Source organism: Callithrix jacchus, chromosome 13 (genome assembly GCF_049354715.1).
Source record: "Callithrix jacchus isolate 240 chromosome 13, calJac240_pri, whole genome shotgun sequence".
NCBI classification, from domain to species: Eukaryota; Metazoa; Chordata; class Mammalia; order Primates; family Cebidae; genus Callithrix; species Callithrix jacchus.
Window position 1 is genome coordinate 42,641,852 of NC_133514.1, and position 27,418 is coordinate 42,669,269.

Consider the following 27,418-nt stretch of genomic DNA (forward strand, 5'->3'; position numbering starts at 1 on the left):
ACTGTCGGGCCCACTCAGGACACCGTGCAGTGCAGGGCTTCTCAGTGTGCACCGAGATTGTGCTCCATTCCCTTCTTTTCTCCCTTCCACTTTACAAGTGGGGAGATGGACACCCTCAGGTGTCCAGAGCGCCGGCATCTTCACAGACAGAGGGCTGGAGTTTACACACATTCTGCGTTTTCTGGTCATGTTCCCCACTGTCCTCCGGGTCCACCAAGGACAGGAAAGGTGTCGTAGGAAAGGTGGGTGCCCTACTTTCTGAGATGCTCAGAAAGAGCGTCTTTCTCCACCCTCATCCCCTCTCGGGCTGGCTCTAGGCCCAGGTTCGCCTGCCCTGGGGGTCCAAGGCTGGGCAATGGGCTTCTTGGGAAAGCAAAGGGGTCAAGCCTAGTTGCTAGTAGCATAGATGATTGAAGCTGGAAGGGCCTTAGACTACTACTAGTTCTAGACTCTCACTGGACAGAAAAGGCTTCGAAGGATGCCCCTCGAAACCCGAGGAAGTGGCTGAAAGGGCCTTGGGATCTACTCTGGGGTTGCCTCTCCCCACTTCTGTGACTTGGTGTAGGAACTCTGAGCTTCGGTTTTCTCCTCCATGCACTGAAGATGATGCCTACTGCCTAGTTTTCTTGTGGGTCAGTGAGATAATCCAGGCATTCTACAGGGGAGAAATTAGCAGGTGTTCTGTTAGTTCGCTCTTCTAATCTCTCCCTCCTTATTTTTCTTATGAGTCCAATTCTCCACACAGACCATTTTCCCCACTAGGCTATAAATTCCTGGAGATCAGGGACCCCATGAAATTCATCTTGGGTTTCTCAACACCTGGGGACAGTGCCTGGCATCGACCAGCAAGGTTTCAAATAACCTGTGTTGGGCAACCTGTCAGAGCACGAATGTTCCCAGAAGACTGGACAACAGCCCTTGGGGAACGCCCAGCAGCTGGCAAGTCTGGGACTTCACAGCCAGTTTCCTGCCATTTGTCCCTTTCGCAGAAGCACAGGAGCCATAAGGAGGTTTGTGGATTTTCAGTTTTACTGTTTATTTTTTGAAAGCCAGTGAGGATGGGCAAGTGCTTGGTCCCTTCTAGGCTGCATTCCAGCCCCCACCCACCTACCCCAGCCCACCCCCCACCTGCCAGCAGCTCAGATCCCCCTGGGTGAAAAACACCACCCTGTCAGCCACCAGCCCCAGTGCCAGGCAGCAAGGTTATCCAAAGGAAGGAAGGACCGTGGTTCCCAGCAGGCCGTGGTTCAGCCCCTCCCTGGCATCCTTCACCCAGCGGGAAGGGGTTTCCTTCTCCCTTCCTGCCTTGTTGGAGGGTTTTTGTTCCAGGGTCCTTCTCAGCTTTTCCTTTCCTCCCCAGGTGGAGTGCTCCCTCTCTCCCGGTGGGCCTGTCCTTCTGTCAGCACCAAGTGATGTCCAGGTAGGTGGCCCTTGGGTACAACGTCCCCGCCTCACCTCTCCCTGCACCCTCCCTTTTTCCTGGCCATCAGGGATTTCCCGTGTCTTCGGTCTTAGAGGTATTGGCCCCGAGGGTAAATCGGAGAAAGGAGGCCAGGGGGATTTCCGAAGCTCAGGGGCCATCATCCTGGAGTGCCAGGGGCGTTTCTTCTTCACTGGGATGTCCCACTTCCCCTCCTGGAGGCAGATTTCCTGCAGCCAGGGTTAGGTGCTCAGCTCTGGGCCCTCCAGTGGGACCCTTCCTGCACACAGGTCTGAGGAGTGCACCTGGACCCTCACCGGTCTTTTCTTCTGCAGCCAGCAGCTGGCTTGGGAACCAAGACCCTGGTCTTCTGATTTCCCAGCCAGCTGCCTCCCTCCCTGGGAAGTCCCCTACCCACAGCTGGATCACAGCGGTATGTCTGGGACCCCACGGCCAGTTTCCTGGCTGTGGAGCCTGGTCATTTTAGTCCTCGTGTACTTGAGAATCTGCAGAACTGGCAGGTGAGGCCGCGGAGGAGCAACCGGCAGGGTTTCCAGGTCTCAGGAGTGCTGTTCTCCCTACTGGCCTCCTCCTCCCTCAGCTGGGATGACTGTCCCCTTTCCCTCCTTTTCCTCCTCCTCCCCTGCCTCCCCTCCTCCTCTTCCGCCTCCTCCGCTGCACCTGCCGCTCCTCCTCCACCTCCTTCAAGCACCCCTCATTGAAGATTCAGTCCCTGCGCCCCCAGCGGCGTGGGGAACGGGAGGGGAAGGCAGGCTCCTCGGCGTCCCCGCCACGGGCTGCAGCCGGGACCCCGGGCCTGGACGGCGGGCGTCAGACGCTGTGCGCCCCCAGGCTGAGCACCGAGAAGGCGGCGCGGTGCTTGCGCAGCAGCAGGCGGATCTTCTCGTCATCTGAGTCGGGGTCCAGCGGCTTGTTGTATTCGTCGTCCTCGTTCTCCGAGGGTGCGCGGTCCCCGCCTGCGCCCGCGCCGCCCGGGGCCCGGGGTGTGGAGGACGAGGGCTCCAGGGCACTCTTCTTCCGCCACTTGGTCCTACGGTTCTGGAACCACACCTGGGATGAGAAAGACGCTGAGGGTCACGGGCACAGCGCGCACGGGGCGCGAGAACAGCCATCCTGCGTTTACAGCCAAACAAATGGCTCAAAAACGGAGTGGCTGTCACATTCTCGTTTCTGTTGGGGAAGGGCAATAAAGTTTAAAAACGTGAGCGCAGCAGCCCTTCAGCTCGCCGCAGCCCTCCCCTCCACCCCTCCCCTGTGTCGTCTCCTCCTCCTCCTCCTCCTGGGCACTTGGTGGAAGATGCCGCGTGCGCGGGGTGGAAGGCTTAGCCCGGGTGGCATCGGAAGGTGCTTATGAGCTGTCCCTCCTCTGGGTTTCATAGACCCTTACCCAACTTCATAAATAATTGTTACTCTAATTAGAAAAGTAACGTAGGTCCATTGCCTGGGGAAGTTGAAGAGTGTAGGAACGAAGCAGAAAGATGCAGGAGGGTCCGCCTCTGCCTCCCAGCTCTCGCCCCATGGCAGTTGGTGAGCCGCTGATGAGGAGGGCGCAGCAGCTGGGAGCTTGAGGAGGCTCCAGGGCCCTGAGCAAAGCCCAGAACCCAGTGCCAGCTGCCCCTGCTGCATCCTTAGCCTGGTTGCAGTCACTGAGCCAGCAGTCCCCGAAATTCTGAGCTTTCTTGAACTTTAATGCCCCCCCCCGCCCCCCGCCAATGAAAGTCCCAAAAGTCGTCTATCATCAAAGTGGGGAAAGTTGCCCCCAGATACTGAATCGGTAGAAACAGGTTTCCCCGGGTCTATTTAGGGGGCACTTGGGGCCCCCGAGGCTGGAGTGGGAGAGCCTGAACTCACCGTCCCAGCCCTGGCTCCAGGCCCTGATAGCCCATCCGATCCTGCTCAGCAGGAGGAGGTATTGTCTTCATCTTAAAGCTAGGGGCTGGGCACAGTGGCTCACGCCTGTAATCACAGCACTTTGGGAGGCTGAGGTGGGTGGATCATGAGGTCAGGAGTTCAAGACCAGCCTGGCCAAGATGGTGAAACCCCATCTCTACTAAAAATACAAAAATTAGTGAGGTGCAGTGGCAGGTCCCTATAATCCCAAATACTGGGGAGGCTGAGGCAGAAGAATTGCTGGAACCCGGGCGGCAGAGGTTGCAGCGAGCCGAGATCACGCCACTGCCCTCCAACCTAGGTGACAGAATGACAGAGACCCGTCTCAAAAAAAAAAAAAAAAAAAAGATTGGTAAACTGAGGTCAGCTCCTTTTGCTGGTTGGAGCATCAAGCCTGCATCTGGGCCACAGGCTGCTGACAGTGTTTGGAATTTTTGGCCAAATAGCAAGCAAGAGGGAAAGCCTGAGGTTGGCGTCCCCACATCTGGGGTTGAACCCCAACTCTTCCAGCTCTCCCAGCCAGGAGACCCCGATCTTCATCTGCGAAATGGATAATAATACTGACCCCCCCGGATTGCTGAGAGGGTGAAATGAGAATGGGGCTCAATGGATGATGACCTTTTCCTGCCTATGGTTCATTACACAGGCTCTAGGGTTAGGCAGACACCAGGACAGCCACCCTCTGGAAAGCTGCATTGTGTGGCCACCTCTCTCCAGCACAGGGGGAGCCTGCTGGACAGGCTCCTCCCACACAGACTCACCTTGACCTGCGACTCGGTCATGCCCAGTGAGTATGCCAGCCTCGCCCTCTCGGGGCCAGCCAAGTACTTGGTCTGCTCAAAGGTTTTCTCCAGGGCAAAGATCTGGTGCCCCGTGAAGGTGGGCCGGGTGTGCTTCTTCTTGTGGATGCTGTCACTCAAGGGGTCTGGGGCTGGCAGGAGGAAGGAAGTGTGGGGTTAGTAGGATAAGTGGAGATCCTGCAGCTAGGCACGGCCCACACGGCACCAGCCCTGCCCTTCCTCTCCCTCCTACAGAGCTTGCCAGGACACCAAGATTCCTTCCCCCTGAGCTGCATTTTGATATTGGGGAACAGTGACTGTTACCTCTGCCCTGCCTGGCTGGGCAGGGCTCCTAGAGGGCAGCTGCTCTGGGGTAAGGAGACTTAGGGGCAGCAGCAGAGCCTCATGCTTCTCTAATCTAAAGTTCTCAATACTGATGCTGCCTTCCCCTGAGGGGCAACAGGAGTTCCCTCTCTGTCCCAGGGATGTCCCTCTCTGTCCCAGAGATGTCCTCCTATAATTAGGGACCAGGGCCTATGAATTCCCCCCACCCCCTGGCTTCGCCAACTTCCTTGCTCTTGAGGCCCAACTTCCCAGGTCTCCAGGAAGTCAGGGAGGGGTGAACTCCAAGCCCCAACCTGCCACTTCCCCATGTCACCAGGCCTGGAAGTCATGTGGCTTCAACTACCCTGGAGAGTCTGGCATGGAGGCCACAGACCCTGACCCCCAGCCTGGCCAGGGCAGGCGGCTCAGGGGAGGCAGAATTCCTACGTGTCAGGCCTCATTCTCTGCTGTCTGACAGCTCAAGTTACAGGCGAGGAAACTGAGGCACAGAGAGGAAGAACCCTCCCGAGACATCTTCAAGTCTCTGCCTTTGCTTCCATTAGCCACTGACTTTCTTGGCTATGTACCTGTGTGTGTACCTGCATTCTGGACTGAAGAGGGGGTGTGGGGGGTGCGGAGTGGGTAGGGGGAGATGGAGGGAAGAGAGAGCTAGCTGGAGGCTTAAAGCACCCCCAAAGCCAAGCCTAAAACAGGTTCCAAGAGAGGGGGCTTCACCTTTAGGGGCACAGCGATGGGTGACAGGCAGTGTGACGGGCTAGGCAGGGTAGCAAATGGGGGGACAGGTGCACTTTTGGGGTTTCCTTGGTTGACCCCAAGCCCCTATTGGAGTGGGGGATCCCAGAGATCAGACAGAAGTGGAGGCCCCTGCCTGACGTGGGCAGGGTTTTGGTGGTACAGGGAAGATTCCGAAGACTCTCACCTCCCTGCCTCCCAGCCGAGCCTGCCCTACCTGGACACGCCCTGCCACCTCCTCCAGTCACTCTGACGAGCATCACAGGCCCACTCTCGGAACAGTTCTGAGAACCTTGGCTGAGGGGTGGGTGGGCTGAGAAGAGGCCTCCTGCTTCCCCGCAGCCAGGGCCAAGTTCAGTTGGGCTGGCAGCAGCTCCCAGAGGCTGGCCACTTGGTGCGGCTGCTGTTGCTAGAAACCCGAGGATGTGGTGGGCACAGCCTCCTGGCTCAAAGGCTGGACCCGGATGGGGTCAGGGTGCATCCTGTACCCCTGAGCAATGCTGGGGCTCTTTGGGAAGGTGAGCTGGGACATTTTCCTCACAGGGGTGGCATTTGCCTGCTTTAGTGGAGAAGTGGTGGCATGGGCCTTGGGCTGCAGAAGTGAGCTGGGTTGCCTGCTGGACCCCGGGCAGGGCAGGTGTGGGCTGTGGGGCCTTCTTTAGGTCTGGAACTGCTACAGGCCCTAGGAGGGCAGCTGAGATGGCTCAGATACCTGTGTCTCAGCACTGCTGGGTGGGAAGGAGGAGAGGGTGGAACTCAGTCTGTACTGAGCTAAGGCCACGAGTCCCGGGGTTAATGGCGGCTAGCGTAGAGGGCAGTGGTGCAGGGCGCCTGGGAGGAGGCCCCTCCTCCTCTTCTGCTCCCTGGGGCCTAGTGGGTACGGGAGGGTGGCTGGGAAGGCCTGGTACTCACTGTTGCTGCACTGCCGCCCGCCTCGCCAGTCCTGGCCTGTGTCGGCCCAGCAGTTCCGGGTCCGGGTGGGGTACTCGTTCCCAGCTTTGGAAAAATTCCCCACCTGGGGGCTGTAGTAGACCCCCTGGGAGCTGAGCCCCCCAAAGCCTGTCACGTGGGGGTAGCCAGAGAGGAGGCTGCTGTTTGGCGCAGCCACCGGCCTGCTCAGGATGTCCGTGATCCCGTGGGGGGTCCCGGCGGCCAGCTGGGGGCCCAGCCCCGGAGGGCTGAGCTTGTAGAAGGAGTTCTGCACCGAGTACTGGCACATGGGGGCCTTCATCTCCGGAAACTGAGCCAGCGGCGTGTTGTTCAGCAGGAAGGTCCCCTGCAGGTTGGACTCCATGATCTCCTGGTCAGGACTGGGAAGGCTTCTCCAGGCCCCTAAAACACAAGAGCGCACGCTCTGGCCCCAAATCTCATGACAGGCCTGGAGGGGCAGGATGGGCTCTGAGCCCCTGACTGCCTCCCACCTAAGGCATCCGCCTGGCCCTGGCCCAGGCACTGGCACCGGGTCAGCTGCTCAGAAGTCAGGTGCTGAGGGCAGGTGGGAGGCCTCCCCAGGGCTCCTGGCCTCTCTCCTTGCCCTGGCGGGACAGGGAGGCCCCCCTGCGCCTCAGCTCAGACCCCCTTTCTGCCTCTGAGTCGGGGACCCTCCATGAGAAGTTTTAAGTTCAGAGAAGGAACATTTCCCTGATAAAGATACGGCCCATTAGAATACAGGCCCGAGACTGGCTGAGCCGCTGGAGCCGCGCCGCCATTGGTCGGGGTGCACACGGGCCTCACATTGGCTTTTCCTAGACAAATTACACTTTGAAAGATTGACTGTAAAATCAGCCAGGGTGTGCGTGTGTGTGTGCGTGTGTGTGTGTGTGAGAGAGAGAGAGACAGAGAATTAGCTCTAGAAACCCTGCTCATCGCCGGCGGGTCCACCTGCTCCTCCCCAGGTCTAGCATCTAGGAAAAGGTGGGTGTCTGGGAGCCCCTGGAGATTCCCAAGGCAGCTGGAAGTCACTGTTTCTGCAGCTGCTCCCCTGGAGGAGAGGAGGCTGGGCTCAGAGGCCACTGTCCGGAGCTGCGCGGGCCCCTTTATGTGCAGATGTTGAAGCTCCACAGGAGAATGCAGCCTCTTCCTTTCCTTCCAGGTGCAGGGATGGGGTAAGTGGCGAGGCTGAGTGGCATTGCTTTCCGGGGGATGCAAGTCCCTGTGGCTGACTTGAGAGCCTAAGATGGGAGCCCGCTAGGCAGAGGGCTGGACGGGGCATAGGCAGCCAACAATTCTGGGGTGTGTGTCCTCCAGCTGCCAGAGGCTGAAGAGGAGGGCTGCCCTGCACGCGTGTTCTTGCCTCCACCTCCGGTTGGCCTTCCCTGACCTCCCTATCAGAATCTCTTCCTCATCTGTGCCTCTGCTGGACCAGTGGCCACACTCTGTCTGGTGTGGTGCCCAGGTTTGAAATCCCTGATGGCTGAGAGGGTGGTGCAGCCCAGTGCCGGCACTCCATTGGTGCTAAGTTAGTAGCTGATGAATGAAACTGGACTGAATCATAGAGCACACATATGCTTTTTTTTTCTCGAATAAATTTTTATAATGTACAAGGCTCTATTGGGGCAACTCTCCTTTTGCAAATAGGGAAACCAAGGTATAGAGGAGTCAGAGCCCACATTCCAGGTGCATGGGTGATTTCTGGACCGGGCAGCATTCCTTCTTGCAGTTTTTCTCTAAAAATGGAAACTAGCATGCCACTGGCCTGAACATGTAAAATTCAAGGAAAGATTGCGACTGCCAGACGGACTTCTCCTCTCTCTGCCTGGTGGCCCTGGAACCGTTCCTGACCACGCATGGGCTCTGTGTCAGAGGCCGCCCTGGCAGGTGGGAGATAAGAGACGCTGCTTCGCTGAGCTGTTCCTGGGTTCCCAGGAACAGCTGTCTTGGCTTCCAATGGGGAGCAGAGGACCCAGGGCTCAGGGCAGGCTTCCTTCTCATGCTGAAGTTGACCCTCTGCGGCATAGGGATTTAGGTTATGCAAGAAAGACCTCAGGAAGGGTGTGGAATGATTCTCTACAAATTTGGTTTAAAGAGAAAAGAGCTGCATCTTCATTTGAGATGGCTTTGCCACCAGGCTGTATGCCACAGCCATCTGGTAAACCTGGTTTTTGTTCCTGGTGTTGCCACCCAATCCCACCCAGGCAACTGTGATTCTGAAATTGCATTTTAAAAAGCCCCCTGCGTACTGCAGATGACCTGCCACAGTTACCCATTGGCCTGGACAGTGTTTCCCACTCCAGGAGAGAGGCTTGGAGTGGGGTGGGGCTGGGGCACTGCAGGGGCCTTGGGACTGTGACTCTGTCACCCCCTCATGATGGGAATATATGTGGAAGGAAAGCTGTAGCCGATTATTTGATTCTTAATTAATGCCAAGCCTGACAAAGGCGTTGGTGTCTGGCGCCCCCAGGATGAGAAACTGAAGAGACTTTAGCAACCACTTAATCCATTCTCCCATTAGACAGATAAGGAAACTGAGGCCAGCTTGGCCACCAGCCTTTCAGGAAGTGTTAGCAACTAGTTAGGAATAGGGCGATTTTTTCCCTACAGCAAGAGCAAGTTATTGAACTCTTTTTTTTTTTTTTGAGATGGAGTTTCGCTCTTGTTACCCAGGCTAGAGTGCAATGGCACAATCTCGGCTCACCACAACCTCCGCCTCCTGGGTTCAAGCAATTCTCCTGCCTCAGCCTCCCAAGTAACTGGGATTACAGGCGCGCGCCACCATGCCCAGCTAATTTTTGTATTTTTAGTAGAGACGGTGTTTCACCTTGTTGACCAGGATGTTCTCGATCTCTTGACCTCGTGATCCACCTGCCTGGGCCTCCCAAGTGCTGGGATTATAGGCGTGAGCCACCGCGCCCGGCCTAAGTTCCTGAACTTTGAATAGCATTGAGTACTGGGGCCAGATACCTTCCTAGGGAGCACTGGGGGGCCCCCTCAGTGCATTCCAGCTGCGGGCCTGGCCAAGAACCCTGGTGGGTTGTGGTGCTCCCTCCCAGACTCCCAGCTTCTCCCCATCTCATGGGAACCATTAGGTGGCACTGAAATCTGCTCTGCCACCTTTCTGGGGGCAGCTCCCTGGTGGGTGGTCCTGATTAAGGGTTGTCCAGGCTTCCGGAAGGACTGGGCATTGATCGGGCTCACTGGCGCTCGAGGCCCACCCATAGACTCCTTCATATCCCAACCTAGGCTTTGCACTGGCCCCAGCACCCCTAAACCCCCAAAAGACGAGCGGGAAGGAGAGATGGAGCCCCATGCCATTAGTCCATTTCTTTATTAATTTTGACATTGGTTCGGCTGGTGTAGGGAGAAAAGTCTATACATCAGAGTGGGGTGGGGGATTCTCTCCCATAACAGAGCATGTGGGAGAGTCAAGAAAAGATCCATTTTCATAACAATTAAAAAAATCAAGGTAATTTCAAAACTTCTAAAAAGCGTCTAATGTGCAGACTGCAGCATTCTCTAGGCATCGTGTGGAGACCCCAAACTCCTCCCTAACAGCTCCTACAGCAGCCGGAGCGCGCAGCCATGCCAGCCGGAGCAGAGGTGCCAAAGCGGAGCCTGGAGCCGCGGGGTTGGGGGGCGCGGGGCGCTAAGGGGGCTACTGGGTTGGCTGCAGCGGCGACCTGGGAGAGGAGGGTACAGGATCGAGGCGGGGGAGGCGAGCCCTGCGCCCAGCTTCCTTGGGCGGTCACCGAATCGGTCCCAGCCGCGCCGCGCGGCCCCCATGGTTGGGGGATCCCGGGCGCCTTGCGCCCTGGAGGCCGGGCCAGGGTGGCCTCTGGCGGCGGCGGCGCCTCCCGGGCTCGTCCTGTAGCTCCTCCGACGCAGCCTCGGGGAAACTGAGGCCCGGAGCTAGAGCTTCCTCCCCCTGCCCGCCCCTCTAAGGAAGCAAAAGCAGCCCCGCCCCCTGCCGGCAAGACATCTCGTCTGTCCCGGGGCCCGCTAAGCCCGGGGAGCACCGGGGCGGACTCGGGGGTGCGGGGACCCTCGCCGCTCACAGGCCCCGCGGCCAGGGGGCTTGTGACGTGGAGGGGCCTTCTGTGCTACTTGGAAGTTTTAAGTGTGTCCCGAGGATACCCCCGCAGAGCGGCGGGGCGGACAGGGCCGGGCCGTCCACACCGCGGCTCCCGGGGCGAGAGGAGCCAGCTGTCTCTCTCCTGACCCGGGGGCGCCCGCCGCGAGGGCGGGGCCGGGATTGTGCTGATTCGGGCCTCCCTGGGCCGGAGGCTCTGGTGGAACTTAAGGCTCCTCCCTGATGGCACCGAGGCGAGGAACTGCCAGCTGTCTGTCTCCTTCCTACCCTGACCCAGAGCCTGGCCCCTGCCTCTGGGATCCAGGCTCTCCACCTCCGCCCCTGCTCCCACTGGCCACATGGTCCGGGAGCATGTCTGGCTTGCCTCTCCAAGAGGCCACAGAGGCTGGGCAGAGGGGAGGCACTGAGGCTGTCCTGCCTCAGGCCTGGCACCTGCACCCAGGGTCCCCAGCCTGCGGGCTGTCTGGACTTAAAGCACCAAGTTCACTCTGGGAGACCTTGGGTGGTCCTGACTTCTGAGACCTGGCAAATACATTCACTAGCCCTATGCCCTTCCTTCCTCTTTCACTGAAAGACAGGCGTAGCTCCTTCTCCTGCCGCTGCAGAAGTTCTCAGGAGCTGCGCTGTCAGGCTCTGTAGTACTGCTAAATGTTTCTATTGGTTTGCATAGTATTTATTGTTTTTCATATACACAAGGCTGATTACTGTACAGTTTACACTTTGAACACAGACTATGATATAGTGCTTGAAGATATAGAAAACCTCTTCTCTATGGACATGCTGGTGCAATCCTGGGTCAGCCACCGGCCCATCCCCAACTGAGAGAGGAAATCCTTTCAGATGGGGCCCTGGCTCCCTTTGAGCCCTACAGCTAAGCCTGGGGGTCCTCACCTTGGATTCTTAAGTCCCTAACACAAGGAACCCCGAATGCACTCTCAAGGTAATGATTTTCCATTGGAAGATAATTCGTACTGAAATTGGCAGAGAGAGAGAAAGACAACATAAAAAATTCCAGTTTATCCACAGCAGTGTCTGTACAGCTTCGGATGTCACAGTAAAATCTGTGTGTAGTCAGTGGAGGTGAGCGGTGTGTGTGTGTGCATGCGCGCGCACGAGTTCACACACGTCCTGAATGTCATGTAAAGCGATCTGGGTGGAGTGTTGCCAGGGAGTGGAGGGGGTGTCACAAGTGGAATGGAGGTGTGTGGGTTGGGGAGGGTGGGCAGACAAGGGCATGGCTTAAGATTAAGGTACTAAACTGATTTCATGCCTAGTTTTCTTTTTTTTTTTCTTTCTAGGAAGCCCACATGGATTTCTGACAGATGAGGTTGGAAAAAAGTACCCTGTATGAAGTCAAAATTAAAACAATTTAACAAAAACCCTCCAAAACCAAAACCCATCCCCAGCCACAAAAAGCCCTCATTCACTTTTGCGTTCGCAGGCTCTCCATGCTTGTTTTCTATCCCTCTCTCTCCGCTTCTGGCTGCTTTTGTGTCCTGGTTCTGACAGATCAGCTGTCATTGCTAGAGGCAGGATTGAAGCCCAGAGGTCATGCGTCTACAGTCAGTCATTCATGCGAAGAGGGGACTATCGGGAGTCCCTTACAGAGGTCATGCCGTCAGCCCAGAGGAACGTGTGCACCGCTGCGGTGGCCCTCAGGTCCAGCTCTCCTCCAGTGTGCATGGCAGAGTGTGTGGGATTCAGGGGTTGGGTGTCGAGGTGTGATCCTGGGAGACACAAAGAGAGAAGGAGTCACTTAGAATGCAAAGGTGCAACGTCCAGCAAAAACCCCATACCCACAGTTTTGTGCTGGCAGCTCAGGCCGGATCTGACTCAGGAAAAGCAGTCTCCCCAGGCAAGGCGAGGTGCTGAGGGCGTTGCACTTGCAGGCCTGACCTCCTGAGATACCACCCTCCTTCTCTGGCTCCCTATGGAGAGGCTGTTCCTCAGAGCTACCACCCAGGCCTCATGAATTCCTTCTGAGTGTGTGCACTCCAGGATACCTCTCTGTGTGGACAAGGAGAGCACTGTGCTTGCTCTCTGCGAGGAGCAAAGGCCCCCATGCCTATGTGGTCACCTTGGGAGCTATCTGCTGTACTTAGGAAGGACCATTTTTCACAAGCCAGGGCTTGTGCCAAGAAGGGGCTAGGCGAGGCCTTCACTTTCTCAGTTCAGCTCTGCCAACATGCACTGATGTCTGTCCTTCGCCAGTCTTGGGGACCCAGGGATGGAGCAGACATGCTCCCTGGCCTTGGGAGCTCATGGCTTCAGGGGTGACACCTCCCCTTCAGCTGTGGTCCACAGTTCTTCCTGACAGGTGCCTCTGGCTGCTCTCCCCATGCCCCTCAGAAGGCCAGAGATCTCTGAAAAACAGATGCATCTTCCTCTCCTCCTTCTGTATTGAGTCTTAGGCTGGAAAACAGCAGCTTCGTTGGAGGACTCCTCAGCCTGGGATTCAAAGTGAGAAACCTCTCCTGTCCCCATGGGACCTCCGGCCTCCAACCTGGGGTGAAAACTCCACATTTTCAAGACCAGCCACTCAACTTCTATCTGCAGGGGCCCTGGGACTGCTGGGAAAAGGAGGATGCATCAATAAGGAGAAGGTGACAGTCTCTTGGGAGAAGTGACACAGGGAGGCAGGAGCTCGTACAGAGGTGAAGCCATCTCCAGAATGAAGCTGTCTTAGGCCCTCCAGGTGAATGGGGCTGGGGAGGAGTGTTGGAAGGGAGCAGGGAGAATTCAGCTCTGGAGTGGTTCCCCAGGGATGGGAGAGTGGGGCTGGGTTCCTTGCTAGGGGCTGCTGTGGAACTGTAAAACCAGGAAGAGATGCTGCAGTGGGTGGACAGCCCTGTCACCATAGAGGGAAGACATTTTCATCACTGCCGGGCCAGCGCATAGCCCACCAACCACACCTGACTGTCTTCTCTAAGCCTGTGAACAAGCTCTGTCCCCCTGTTCTCTGCCTTCGGTCATAGTTCTCCAGGCAAGGCTGCCTTTCACTTTCCTTTCTGCAGATGCTCTGCCTACCACCCTCAACACCTCCACCCCACAAAACCTTCCTGATCGCCTTGGCCTCTCTCCAATCTGGAAGCTCTCCCTTCCCGTGGCTGCCTTTTCTGTTCGGGAGATGGCAGAGTCGCGTGGGTAAGAGCATGAACTCTGGAGCCAGACCACCTGGGTTCAAGTTCCATGCTGCCTGACCTCAGTCAAGTGCCTTACCTGCTCTGTGATTCAGTTTTCTTTGCTGTAAAGTGAGGGCAGTAACAGGATGAACCCGTTTGAGAGACGTAATGTTTAAAAGAGCTAAGACATGTAGGTGCTTAGCATTGTATGAATGTGGATAATTACTGGGCTCTCTGGAAATGTTACCGTAATCTCTGTCTGTCTGTGCTTTTTACTGTCTGCATATTTCCCTGGCTGGATTAGAAACAATGAGGGCAGGAAGAGCCTCCCGGAGCTCTCCACTGTGCCTGCTCCAAGGGGAAGCACTCTTCAAATAAAAGGCCATCATGGAATGTGAGGGGTGGGAAAGCCAGGCTAGGATCTCCCATCCACTTTGCTGCCCAGGCACTGAGCAGAAGAGAAAGTTCAAGCCTCAGAGATGATGCTGGCATGGCTGCCCATTTCATCCCTTGGTAAACTGAGACTCTGGAGGCGCTCTGGCAGGAGCAGGAGTGGGATGAAGACCCAGGCCACCTCACTCTACCCAGGACTCCTCCATTGTTCTGGGCTTCTTCTCCTGGGTGCCCTCACCTTTCAAAACCTTAGAAAACAGCCTCTTCCTTTCTTTATTTTTATTTCATTTAGAGACAGAGTCTTGACCTGTTGCCCAGGCTGGAGTGCAGTAGTACGAGCATAGCTCACTGTAGCCTGGAACTCCTGGGTTCAAGTGACCCTCCCACCTCAGCTTCCCAAGTAACTAGAACTACAGGTATGTGCCACCATGTCCAGATGATTTTAAATTTTTTTTTGTAGAGACAGGGTCCTGCCACATTGCCCAGGCTCATCTCAAGCAATCCCCCCGCCTCAGCCTTCCAAAGCACTGGGATTACAGGCCTAGGTCACTATGGCTGGCCCTAGACAGCTCTTTCACAGACATAGGCTCAGCAACCATCATAACCATCTTACAAGGGAAACGCTGGCACTGTTGCTATTTTATGGCTAGGGAGCCTGAGGCTGAGGGAGGCCATTTGACTTGCTCTGAGTCACACTACAAACAAGACCTGCAGTGGTTTGGGCCCCAGAGCATACGTGTTCTTGTTCCCTCTTTACATCAGCGCTCAGTTACTGTATTATTTCTAAACCATTTTCTTGACATGTAGTACATCTGGAAGGGACTATTTTCATCCTCCCTTGAGGAGACTGAAGCTCAGGGCAGCTAAATGACTTGTTTAAAGCCATACAACCTGGAAGCAGGAGGAGGAGGCCTTGATTCTAGAGATGCACAAGCTCCAGCTTTCACTCTCTGAAACAAATACAGCCCATTCTTGTCATCTGCAATAGTTCTGTTTTATAAATTCATCACTATTTGAGGCCTGGCACGGTGGCTCATGCCTGTAATCCCAGAACTCTGGGGGGCTGAGGGCGGGTCACTTGAGGTGAGGAGTTGGAGACCAGCCTGGCCAACATGTGAAACACCATCTCTACTAAAATACAAAAATTAGCTAAGGGTGGTGGCACAGGCCTGTAATCCCAGCTACTCAGGAGAATCGTTTGAACCCAGGAGATGGAGGTTGCCGTGAGCCGAGATCGTGCTACTGCACTCCAGCCTGGGTGACAGAGCAAGACTCCATCTCAAAATATAAATAAATACATACATACATAAACAAAATGTCACTGTGAACACGGAATTAGCAAATACTGAACCACTGCTTCTAAGGGAAATACAAGGTTAGGCTCTCTCGTGCCTCTGGCCACAATATTTGGTCAACTGATGAACACGTAACTGTCTTATGTGCGTTTCTGCTTCAGGACCCCTTATGTGATGTATAGGGTTGACCCGTGTGCACTGACCTCACCCCACAGGCACTCTAACTCATCGCTGAGCAGAGTTATCTGAGGTATACTCCCTCCCCTTAAGGAACATCACAGACTTCTTGCACTTAACACCAGGCAGCACTCAGCACTGCCCTCAGGGGCCATTCGAAACAATGAAACCAAAAATTCAAAAACATGGCACTGCCCAGATCACAAGGAGGACACCTATTTATAGTACGAAGCAAGGAGGCAGAGTACGGCCTTGTTCATCCTCAGCTGGGATTGCACGGGTCGGACAACAAACTTTTCGCCCTGTGTGCCTGTCCGTGATGAGCAAAAGCACGGTGAGTGTCGGCTTTGGAGCTACAGATAAATGGTGGTGAGTAGGCGAATTTGAAAATGCACCATCCGTGAATGATGAGGATCAGCTGTACACGCTTGTGGGAGGTGGGAGGTAGTAAATTAGAAAGCCTTTGGACCCTCAACCGTCTTCTCTGTAGCCTTTGCCCTGGTTGGAAGGGTAGGGCATTTGATGCTGTCCCCTAACCCTCTGGGACCTCAACAGGAGCTTTTCTCTGCCTCTACCCTTGCCACTTGCTCCTACCCCCATCACGCCTGTCCCGGTGCCTGTCACTGACAGAGGGCTCAGTGCTGTCCTGGAGCCAGGCTGCTCTATGCTTCTGACAACCAAATTCGTGTGGTCTGGTCCTTAATCACCTGGCAGGGGGTGCTTCAGCCATGCTGCAGATCATTTACAGCAAATTAAAACAAAATACAAGGCTCCCTCCTTCCCCCTGTTCAGGAGCATCCATAGAACCTGAGCCAAACAGAAATTTAAAGCCACAGCTGCCCCCGCTACCATAATAAGTCAGAAGAGGATACTTTTCCTTTCCCTTCGCTGCTTTTAAACATTATTTGCACCTTTGGGTTCCTTCCAGGACACGACAGCAGCTGCTCAGAGTCTTCTAAACCCCTGGCAGTGTGGGGGTTAACACAGTGACCTCCTTAAGCTGCTGAGGTGTCAGGTCTAATTTTATCCTATAACTGGATCTGCCAGTCCTCTTTTTTGCCCAAGTGCTGAGATATATCGGGAAGCCCAGAGTCAGCACTTCTGGTGGCTCAGGAGGCAGCCGGCCCTGATTTTTCCGAATGCAGAAAGCCAGAGTCTCCTTGCTGCTCGGCCCCAGGGTCAGGCCCTGGGGTGTGAATGGTAACACCTGGGCAGCGCCGTGCCCCCTTGCCTCCTGCTGACTCCCACCCCGAAGTATCCTGTACTGAGCTGCCCCGAGCTGGGCAGCATGAAGGGCCTCGGGGCAGCTCAGTACAGGATGCCCCAGGGAGGATGGAGATCAGAGCCGGCCGCTGAAGCCCCCAGCACCGCACACACCCGCTGGAGACCATTGCACAGCGTCTTCACGGCCCTTCCTCGTGGCATGGCACAGCATGGCACTCAACACATGCTCCTGCTCCGTAGCCACACTACCTCATGCTCACACACGTGCACCAGGGCCCAGGCCCCAGGCCTGACGGTCTCCTGACTTGCAGAAAGCATGTCATCCACCCCTTACTCCTGTCAGCTCAACCCTTTCCTAGAAAGCAAGGGAGCAATGTGTTTCACAAAACACCCAGGAGAAGCTCAGCCTTGGCTTGGTCAGGACTGACTGTAGCTGGGCTCCAGGTTCAAGAGACTGTCTAGTCCTCAGTCTTGAGCCCAGACAGACTTTCCTGTCCTCTCCAGTGCCCTGTCCATCACCCTCCAGGCTTGCTTTCCAAGATAATATTACCACGCAAATCTAAAGTAGGGCTTTTACTCTTCAAAGAGTATTTTTTCTTTCTTTTCATTCTCCTCTCTCCCTCCCCCCACCCACTCTCGTCTAGGTTGGTCTCAAACTCCTGGCCTCAGGCAATCCTCTTGCCTCTACCTCCCAAAGTGCTGGGATTACAGACATGACCCACTGTGCCCAGCCCAAAAACCATTCTTACAAAACCGTGCAGTCCCTGAGAAGTGCGTATTACTAACTCTGCTTCCTTGATGAGGAAGTGGGGGCTCAGAGCCATGTTAGTAGGGCTGGGAAGTGAGAATCTCTGCCTCAAGACACAGCAACAAGTTGTCTGTCCCACGTCATGCTGGGGTGGCTGGGAGGGGATGGGGTGAGAAGGGGAGCAGCCAGTCCACCAAAGATCAGGCCATGCAGAGGGGATGAGAAGGGTGGCGTTACCTCCCGAGAGGCTACTCCAAGGAGAGTGGCTCGGGGTCACTGTTTCCCCCTTTTCAGGCTGGCCCGCTTCACTATCTGCGCCCCCTTCCTGCCCTCTATCAGGTCCGGCTGTAGGCCACTCCCTCTCAGCTCCACCTGGAGATAGCAGCAGAAACAGAACGCAGGACAGATCGCACAGATGGGCAGAACACAGGCAGATTGAAAGGAGGCCACATGGAGGCAGCAGGCACACTGCCCGCTGGGGAGAGGGGATACTGGAGGGAGAGCTCGTGAAGACGTGAGTGGAGGGAGGTGTGGCGCAGATGGGCCCGCCAGACGGGCAGAGCGAGGCAGCAGTGACGGTGCTGGGTCTCCCAGGGCCTTGGGCACCTCAGTACCTTAGCATGTTTCATAAAGGAATCAACATCGACCTCCAGCTCACTGGGATCCTCCAGGGGCCCCTCGACAATCACCTCCTCGTACTCCTGGGCAGCTCCGGCGCTGGATGCGTCTATCTGTCGAACCACTTTTCGAATGATCTGGGAAAGGAAGGGAAGGAGGAAAGGGCTGGTCAGACTGGGCTTGGGGACTCACGTCTATAATCCCAGCACTTTGGGAGGCTGATGGGCAGATCACCTGAGTTCAGGAGTTCGAGACCTGCCTGGCCAACATAGTGAAACCCCATCTCTACTAAAAATACAAAAATTATCTGGGCATGGTGGCAGGCACCTGTAATCCCAGTTACTGGGGAGGCTGTGGCAGGAGAATTGCTTGAACCTGGCTGATGGAGGTGGCAGCAAGCTGAGATCACACCACTGCACTTCAGCCTGGGCAACAGAGCAAGATTCTATGTCAAAAAAAGGAAAAAAGAAAGGGCTGGTTAAGCCCTCAATATGGAACTTCAGAAAAGCAGGTCCCAGGAATGAGCTCCGAGGCGGGGGGAGCCTTTGTCCTAGGAGCCCCTCCTTGAGAGGAGAAGAAGAGGGACAGCCTTTGCCCCATCGCTTTATGGAAAACCTTATCCTGGACAGCCCCGAAGGGGCCTTGGCAGTGTCATTTCATGACCAAGGTGTGACTGGATGTGATCTCCCACTTGAGCCCACAGCCTTCTGTGTCACTTCTTGGTATGGACGGGAGTTTGTGCTCTTCCCCATTCTACTCCCATGCCCCTAAGGGCAGAGGGCATCTATTTTTTACCCACCCATTCCTGTGTTCACCTGTCCAAATATTCAAACCCTTTACTCTGTACGTGCCATGTGCTCTGAGTGGGAGATGAAATATCAGTGAGACAAGGTCGCTGCCTGCAAGCAGCTCATGGTGCAGGAGGAAAGACAGATGCCCAAGGTGCCTTGCTCCAGGTGGTGCAAGCTGTGCCCCAGCAGAAGCACATTCGAGATCCTGCCTCGGCTCCTCCTCTCTTATACCCATAGCTAGCACCGTGCCCCATACGTGATAGGCAGGGTCATGTCTGCTGAATTAATATCTGCTGCCAATTCGATGCATTTCCACTTCCTTTTAATTAATTAATTAATTATTGTGACAGGGCCTCACTCTGTCACCCAGGCTGGAGTGCAGTGGCTCAGTCATAGCTTATGCAGCCTTGAACTGCTAGGTTTAAGTCATCCTCCAGCATGGAGGCCTCAGCCTCCTGAGTGGCTGGGACTGCAGGCATGCACTACCATACCTGCCTAATTTTTTTTGTATGTGTATATATATGTGTGTATATGTGTGCACATATATGTATATACATATGTATGTGTATATACATATGCACACACGTGTCTATACACACACATACACACGCACATATATGTATATACATACATGTGCACATATATGTGCGTGCACATGTACACACACGTACACATATACATGTGTGTGTCTATATACATATATATGTGTGCGTTTTATATATATATCTATATAACACATATATATGGAGTCTTGCCATATTATATGTGTATATATATAACATACACACATATATGTATATACATATATGCACACACATACACACACATATATACACATACATATATATCACACACACATATTTCTTACTAAAATTTTTTTTAGAGCTGGGGTCTTGCCATATTGTATGTGTATATGTATATCTGTGTGTGTGTGTGTGTGTGTGTATGTATATACATATCTACATATATCTCTAAACTTTTTTTAGAGCTGGGGTCTTGCCAGATTGTATGTGTATATGTATATCTGTGTGTGTGTGTGTGTATACACATCGATATATATCTCTTTAAACTTTTTTTTTAGAGCTGGGGTCTTGCCATATTGTATGTGTATATGTATATCTCTGTGTGTGTGTGTGTGTGTGTATATATACATATCTACATATATCTCTTTAAACTTTTTTTTAGAGCTGGAGTCTTGCCATATTGTATGTGTATATGTATATCTGTGTGTGTGTGTGTGTGTGTATGTATATACATATCTACATATATCTCTTTAAACTTTTTTTTAGAGCTGGAGTCTTGCCATATTGTATGTGTATATGTATATCTGTGTGTGTGTGTGTGTGTGTATACACATCGATATATATCTCTTTAAACTTTTTTTTTAGAGCTGGGGTCTTGCCATATTGTATGTGTATATGTATATCTGTGTGTGTGTGTGTGTGTGTGTATGTATATACATATCTACATATATCTCTTTAAACTTTTTTTTAGAGCTGGAGTCTTGCCATATTGTATGTGTATATGTATATCTGTGTGTGTGTGTGTGTGTGTGTGTATACACATCGATATATATCTCTTTAAACTTTTTTTTAGAGCTGGGGTCTTGCCATATTGCCCAGGGTCATCTAAATGCCTTTGCTTAAGTGATCCTCCTGCCTTAGCCTCCCAAAATGCTGGGACCACAGGTGTGAGCCACCACACCTGGCCCACATCCTTGTTATTTGAGGAGGTTCATGGTAGGCCAAGGATGGTCAAACTGCTTGTTTAACAGCTGTTTTCAGGTTAGGCATCATGGGACTAGGTCTGGGATGTTTCTTGGGGGTGGCTCTTCTGGAAGGGAGCAGCAGGAGCTATTCAGGTTGACTCAGACAAAGTGGTTGTGTGGACACCATGTCTGAGCTTCAGTTGACCAAAGCTCCCAGATCCTGGGCCATTCATCTCTCCTGAGTAGCAGGGGTGGCCAGCCTGGCTGTGCTCACGGGCTCTCAGGGCAGCGGGAGAAGCTGCAGGCTTCCACCACCTTTTAGCTTCTAGCCTACCTACCTCTCCCCAGCACAGAGGGAACACTATGCACCCACCTTCTTGGTGACAATGTTGCCCTGCTCATCCGTGAATTGCTCCTCTGTCACCTGCTCCCCTGGAATATTCTGAAGCTCATTCCCCTAGAATTAGAGAAAGGGAGAAAATGCGAGATTGGTGAGTGGGAGTCGTGGAGAAAGAGGAAATGAAACAGCAGCAGCCAAAATAGCCACAGCCCAATAACTCCCCCAGCAGGAAACCCCAGCTCTGCTCAGCAGGCAAAGAAGTAGGAGCCACGCCAGGGCTCTCAGGGCGTGGGCGGAGCCCCTGAAGGTCCCGGCGCCTGAAGACGAACAGCCCCTAGCTTGCAACTCTGCACTCGGCCCTCACAACGCCCCCTGGGAACTGGCAAAATGGGGGCGATTATGCAAGTCTGATGGAGGAGGCCCTGAGAGAGGAAGTGAGGCACCTGTTTCCTATTTTTATAGCACTTTGCAGTACGGAAAAGCCCTTGCACAGGCAGCATCATCCATAATGTGACTTGTCCAAAACTCCAGAGCCAGTTGGTGACATGACCATCCAGGTGCAATCCTGTGGTGGCTCACACCTGCAATCTCAGCACTTTGGGAGGCTGAGGCTGGAGGGCGGCTTGAGCCGAGTTCAAGACCAACCCGGGCAACATATGAGCCCTTGTCTTTACAAAAGAAGTTTAAAAATAGCCAGGCATGGTAGTGCATGCCTGTAGTCGCAGCTACTCAGAAGGCTGAGGCGGGAGGATGACCTGAGCCCAGGAATTTAAGGTTACAATGAGCCATGACCCTGCCACTGCACCCAGCCTGGACTAAAGAGCAATACTTCATCTCTAAAAAGAAAAGAAAAGAAGAGAAGAGAAAAGAGAAAGAAAAGGGGAGGGCCAGTGGGAGGGGGAGATGGGGAGGGATAGCCTGGGGAGAAATGCCAAATGTGGGTGAAGGGGAGAAGAAAAGCAAAGCACACTGCCATGTGTGTACCTACGCAACTGTCTTGCATGCTCTGCTGATGTACGCCAAAACCTATAATCCAATAAAAAATTAAAAAAAAAAAAAAAAAAAAAAGAAAAGAGAAAGAAGAAAGAAACAAAGGAACAGGACGAGAGCAGTCTCCGAGTCCCAGAGCTGAGTGTTTAGTGTGTCTGTCACACCACGCTGGGTGCTGGAGGGTGGGTTCTGGTGGGCACTGCCACACTCTGGCTCCCAGGGCAGAACTTGATCCCTGAGGGCCTCCTGGTCCTTTTCATCCAGTGTCTCCCAACTCTGGGTCCGGAGCTCCCCACAGCAGCGGCACCCGCACCACCAGCCCCGCCGGCCTGCTGCCAGCGGTTACCTTCAGGAAGACCCGCCGCCGGACCACCCTGGTGGAGATGGTCTCCTCGTCGTCACTGAGCCCTTCACTCTCCCCCAGCTCCTTGTCCAGCTCCTGGTGGATGTGCTTCAGCACGAAGCACAGTGAGCCCCTGACAATGTGCATCACATTCTGACAGCTGACCAGGAAGAAGCTCAGCAGCACCAGCGTGACCAGGAGCTGGGTGACGAAAGTCCACATCCTCGTCTCCTCACCAGCCTGGCCCTCCGGGGACCAGTGCAGCCAGGGGCCCGGCCGCCGTGGGGGGCCCGCCTCTCATTCTCCACCAGGACTCCTGAGTCCCCCAGGGACCCTTGCGTTCCCCTTCTCTGTCTCTCTGGTTTGCTCTCTTGGTCTCTCACTGTTTCTCTCTCTCTGGGCAGGACACTGAATGGCCCTCTCGGCTGGAGCAGCCTGGCCCAAGTGCCCTTCTGCCCAGCAGCCAGGCTCTGCCTTGTGTGGCCCAGGTGACGTCAGGCTCCTATAATTTTAGCTCCCCGAACCAGCTGCCGGAGCTGTCCAACTGGGCTAGAAGGAAGCTGGCAGGTGCCTGTGTCCTGAGCACTGAAAGCACAAGTGAAAGTCACTGTGTAAGTGACACCCACTGCTGCCTTGCCCCGCCCTGCCTGCCCCGCCCTGCCCAGAGAGCTGGAAGTAGGGGCTTGGCCTCTGGCCTATCCTGCCTGTCCGTCCCCATGGGAACTAGAGAGAGTTCTGCCCAGGGAAAATTTCTCAGTCAGGGACTCCAGAAAGTAATTTGGTCTGGGAAAGCGGTCACTTGTGTGTCCCTGGGCAGCTATTGCAGTGATCCCAATGATGTCCCCAGTACATCACGTGGTAACCAGCTAATACACTGGATAGTTAAGGGTCTGTTTCAAAAATAGCCCCAAAAGGGTGAGGGATGGGCTTGTGCCCAGCACAGGTGGGGCCACCTGGAAGCCGGTCTGTAATTCCCGCCAGCCCGCAGGCCCTTGCGCCCTTCCTTTACGGGGCACAGCCTCCTGAAACTGAAGAGTGGAGCTGCTGTGTCTATTTAAGGCCTGTCCTTAAAGGCTCTTCCCGGTTGAGGTTATCAATGCCCACAGCAGGAACCACGCGCCTTCAACTTGCATTTACAGAGCTGATTCACAAATGCAGCCACAGCAGCTGCGGATGGGAAAAAATTCACTTTCTAGATGAGCTTGTTCCTTTCTGAGTGGCAGTGCAGCATGGCAGAAAAAACACAGATCTGGGACACAGCAGACTGACCCCGCAACTCACCCACTGTGGGGTCTTGGGAAGGCTGGGTACCTTCTCTGTGCTTCAGTTTCCTCATCTGTGAAGCAGGGGTTAAAGTACTCTCCCCACCCCTTCTCAAGGCTGCTAGGACAATCACCAGCTTATGAATGCTACCACTATGAATAACAGTGGCAGAGCTTGTGGTAGTTCATGGTTCTATGTGGATTTCACGTTAATTCAGTGACACCTTACCACAATCCTAACTACGCAGGTTGTATCATCTTCCTGTTTTACACAAAGGAAACAGAAGCAACGGATTCTGTCTAGGTGGAAGAATAAGTAAAAGGAGAAGTCAGATTCCAAATGCCTCGCACTCGACAATCCTGCTCTTTTCAAAAGAAGCATGGGGAAAAGTATGTGCAAAGAAGCCAGGCCCGGGGAAGCATCTGGTTTTGGCCCAGTCAAGAAAGTCCAACTTCAGGTGTTTCCTCCTAAGTCCTCAGAGAAGTCAGCTGGGTCATAGTCAATCTCAGGCCACCTTCCAAGTCCCGAGTTACACGAAATCTCTCTATCTCCCTGTCACTGTTTTCAGAGGTCCAGTGGAAATGCTACATGGGTGCTTTGCAAACCATCATCACCTTCAAGGGCCTCCTTATCAGCCCTGGGGGCCAGTGAGGTGAGCACTGACAGCAGCCCGTCAGGCCCTCCCATCAGCATCTCTGGTTCTGGGCTGGGCGTGCTGGCCTTGCATCTGCAGGCTGGATGTAAGGATGTGGGGCTTGGGAGCTGAGGGATCTGTACTCTCCTCGTCCCTGACATTAGTCCACTGCGTGACCCTGGAGAAAGCCCCTCCTCTGGTCTGCAGTGCCCTTGTTTATACTTGAGGGAGTTGGATGTGTGATCTCGAAGGCCCTCCCGGTGAGGCCCTGGGGCCATCAGGCCTGCTGCCTGGTCTCCTGGGTCCACTTCTCCTCGAAAGGGCTGAGTGCACAGGGGCAGTGGGAAAAGTGCTCTAGGCATCTTTCTCCTTCCCCAGGGATTCAGGAGAAGAGACCCAGTTAAGATCATGTGTGCTCTGGGAGCAGAACTAGGTGCCCAAGAGGGCCTGATGGAAGAAAGCATGGGCCGCCTGCAATGAGAAATGCGCACAGTCGCTGGGCCCGCCCGGGGCACATACTTGGCAGGGGAGCGTGCTAAATAAAACCTGACTGAATTCCTAGCAGCTCCATGGCGGGCAGCTTAGGGTCTTTCTTCCAGAGTCACCCTAGTTCTGGAGTCCTCGCAGGTGCACTATGAAGGCTAAGGTTCAGGTAGGAAGGGAGAGAAGGAAAGAAAGAGGGGAAGGAGAGGAGACGGGGAAGCACCATGTCTGGATAGGGTGTGAAAAGAGAGACATAAAAAGCGTTGCTGGTGTACATACTAAACACGCACACGCGCAAAACAGTGGTGCATGTTTTAAAAGAACACAGATGGAAAAGATACCCATTCATACAATGGCTAGGATGTGCTTCCCAATAATAGGTCAGCGGGAGAGAGTAGGGGGTGCAGATGAAACAAGACTGGCCGCAAGTGGGTTATCATGGAACCTGGGAATGAGGAAGGGATTGAATCAAACACAATAGAGTTCATCAAACTCAAAGGGAGTCTGGGGAAGTGGAAGAAAGGAGGGAGGGCCAGAGAGAAAGAGGCTGGAAAAAGCAGGAGCGGAGAGGAGGGTTCTCTCTATTCCAGGACCCTTCTTCCACTTGGCGACTGCCATCCAGAGGCCACCTGAACAGCCACAGAATTCCAGAGCCAAGGAAATCTGGTGACATTCCAATCACTCCCTCTTTAACAAAGGGGCCCTGAGGTGCTGGGAAGAAAGCGGCTTGGGCACGTGCACAGGCCACGGAAGGATGAGGGTAAGCCCCACGCCCAGTGCTTGGCTCCTGGCCCTTCTTAAACGTGACAGAACAAGAAAACCAACACAAGCCACAACTCAGCCAGACCTAGCTCAGAGCCTGCTTCTGAAACTGCGGCTTAGAGCAAGTTGCTCAGCCACTCTGATCAGCAGCTGCCCAGTGGGTACAGACGCCTTAGCAGGCATCCAGAAGGCAGAAAGGTGGGCCCTGCCCTTGGATCTTGCCTTCTAGAGAAAGAGAAGCACCACCACAAGTGTTAAAGGAAGGAGATGTGCTTAGCTCAGGGCTTAAGTGCATGAGAGGCAGCCTGGAGCCCCGGCCCCTTCTGATGCTGGGAATGAACTGTGGCTTGCAGTGCCCCTCGGGCTCTCACCCGCACCACCCAGGTGAAGAAGCTCTCAACCTCCCACACCTGCTCTCCGTGGGCTTGCTGTCTCCGGTCCCTGTTGGCCTGGGAGCTCTCGGCCTTGGGCTGCTCTGTCCGCATGTGCTTGCTCACCGACACCAGGACCTTCTCATACTCCTGAGACCCGCTGGGCTCTAGCCCTTTGGCCGTGGTGCTCATTCTCTGGAATGAGTGTGGGCCTTGTGTGACCTCCTCTCGCCAGGAACCTTGTGCAGCATCTTGCAGATATGAGACAATGGAGCCGTCTGCATCCCAGTCCTGCAGTCTGGGGTCCAGGAGAGGTGGCAGATGGCCGGCCAGGGAGAGAGAAAGGACACCTGGTCACCCATCGGTCTCATTCCTTTTAGACACTTTCCCCCTCCGGAGCGCTGGCTCATCAAGGACACAGACCACCCTCCCATCCCTCTCATGCTGTCCAGGTGGAGAGGCCACTGGTCCCTCCCTGTGGGCAAACGGCTCTCCCTTGGGGCTCCCAGGGCACTGAGCTCGCCCTGCTGGTCCAAGCACTGGGGCCTCCACACTCTCATCCCACATCCTTGAGCTCTGCCTACCACCCCGTTCTGCTCTCCAGGCCCTTCCCACTCGGCAGTCCTCATCTGATAAGGTGGTCATTCTCTCCCCCTAGACATATTCTCCCATGGCTCCTGAAAGGCACTGGCCTGGTGCCCGCCTCCCACTTCCTCTCTGGCCAGTCTTGCTCTGTATCCTCTGCTGGCTCCTCCTAACTTTCCTGACTTCTGAACCTTGGAGCACTTAGGGGTTCAGTTCTCAGACCTCAGCACTATCCACATCCGCTTCCTAAGCAAGCTCATTTATTCCATGCCCCCAAATACCATCTCTATGCCCAGAGTGCCTGGACATGTGTCCAGCTCGGCTCTTCTCCTCGAACTACAGATGTGTGCACCCCACTGCCTCCTCCACATCTCTACTTTGTTGTTGCTTTCTGAGACAGGGCTTCACTCTGTCACCCAGTCTGGAGTGCAGTGGTGCAATCACAGCTCACTGCAGCTCCGCACTCCTGGGCTCAAGCAATCCTCCCACCTCAGCCACTTGGGTAGCTGGGACTGCAGGCGCACACCACCACATCCAGCTATTTAAAAAATTTTGTAGAGATGCAGTCTGGCTCACGTGTCTACTTTGGATCTCTACTGGGTATCTCCAGGACAGCACAATCCAATCCACACTCAGGATCTCCCCCTAAACCTGTCCACCCCATCCCACTGCCATCGATGGTAGTGGGCAGGTCGAGGACACCACTGCCCTCCTTGACCCCTCTCTTCCTCTCTTGCCCTGAGTTGTATTTGTCAGCAGATGCTTCTGAAATATGTCCTCCACCCACCCAGCTCTCAACACGGCCACCGCTGCCGTCCCAGCCCACAAGCTCATAGCCCTTTCCTCCCGAAGCACCTCCTGTTTCTCCACTGGGGCACGCCAGTCTCCTCTCAAGGCAGGTGCAGCTTACCCTGCTCACCCTCCCCTCCCCAACTGCATGGGCTTGGTCACTCTGTAAGGGCACGTGCCAAGCACTGTCTCCTTCAAGGGGCTAGGCCTTCTGTGGAGCGTCCTCCCTGAGATGTCTCACATTCACCCTCAATTCTCTGAGGTCTCTCAGCTGGCACTCATGCAGGCCTCCCTGGCCGCCCATCTGTAATTCCAGCCGGCCTTCTCTCCACACACACACCTTCCCTGCTTGACTTTCCTTTTTAGCACTTATCTCTAATTTCTGTTTTAATGACTTCTAATTTTACTCTATCTTGTTTCTTGTTAGTTTCCCTGCTAGAACCATGCTTCTTGCAGGTAGAGATTTTTTTTCTATTTCATTCAATGCCAGCACCCAGGCACTCTTTATAGGCACCTGGCACACAGTAGGCACTCAATAAATATTGCTGAGTAAGGGAATGAAATTTATC

The 27,418-nt window shown here is 54.4% G+C and overlaps 2 protein-coding genes across 37 annotated transcripts in view; both read right to left on the reverse strand.

Annotated features, from left to right (window-relative positions):
* Positions 1–1,015: 1,015 nt before the first annotated feature.
* Positions 1,016–6,805, reverse strand: NKX6-3 (NK6 homeobox 3). 2 transcript variants are annotated; one of them, XM_078347626.1, is made up of 3 exons: positions 6,100–6,805; positions 4,093–4,262; positions 1,016–2,491 (listed from the first exon to the last, which is right to left on the reverse strand). In XM_078347626.1, the coding sequence occupies exons 1-3, from the start codon at positions 6,479–6,481 to the stop codon at positions 2,252–2,254; spliced, it is 792 nt and encodes a 263-aa protein (XP_078203752.1). In that variant the 5' UTR covers positions 6,482–6,805; the 3' UTR covers positions 1,016–2,251. The 2 variants fall into 2 exon arrangements, with proteins under 2 accessions (XP_078203752.1, XP_017819308.1); XM_017963819.4 differs by lacking the exons at positions 4,093–4,262; positions 6,100–6,805 and adding an exon at positions 2,914–3,069 and having other exon boundaries at positions 2,252–2,508.
* Positions 6,806–9,432: 2,627 nt separating this feature from the next.
* ANK1 (ankyrin 1) overlaps positions 9,433–27,418 on the reverse strand; it is a 244,473-nt gene continuing 226,487 nt past the window's right edge. For 15 of the 35 annotated variants that reach the window (XM_078347623.1, XM_035270402.3, XM_035270408.3 and 12 more), the window contains 4 exons: positions 25,515–25,773; positions 20,663–20,746; positions 17,787–17,927; positions 9,433–11,940 (listed from right to left, as the gene is read on the reverse strand). In XM_078347623.1, the coding sequence (XP_078203749.1) occupies positions 11,914–11,940; positions 17,787–17,927; positions 20,663–20,746; positions 25,515–25,773 (511 nt within the window). In that variant the 3' untranslated portion in view covers positions 9,433–11,913. Of the gene's footprint in view, positions 11,941–17,409; positions 17,545–17,786; positions 17,928–20,662; positions 20,747–21,965; positions 22,414–25,514; positions 25,774–27,418 lie in introns of those variants that run through there. The other 20 variants (XM_078347624.1, XM_078347608.1, XM_078347620.1 and 17 more) reach the window with 5 other exon arrangements.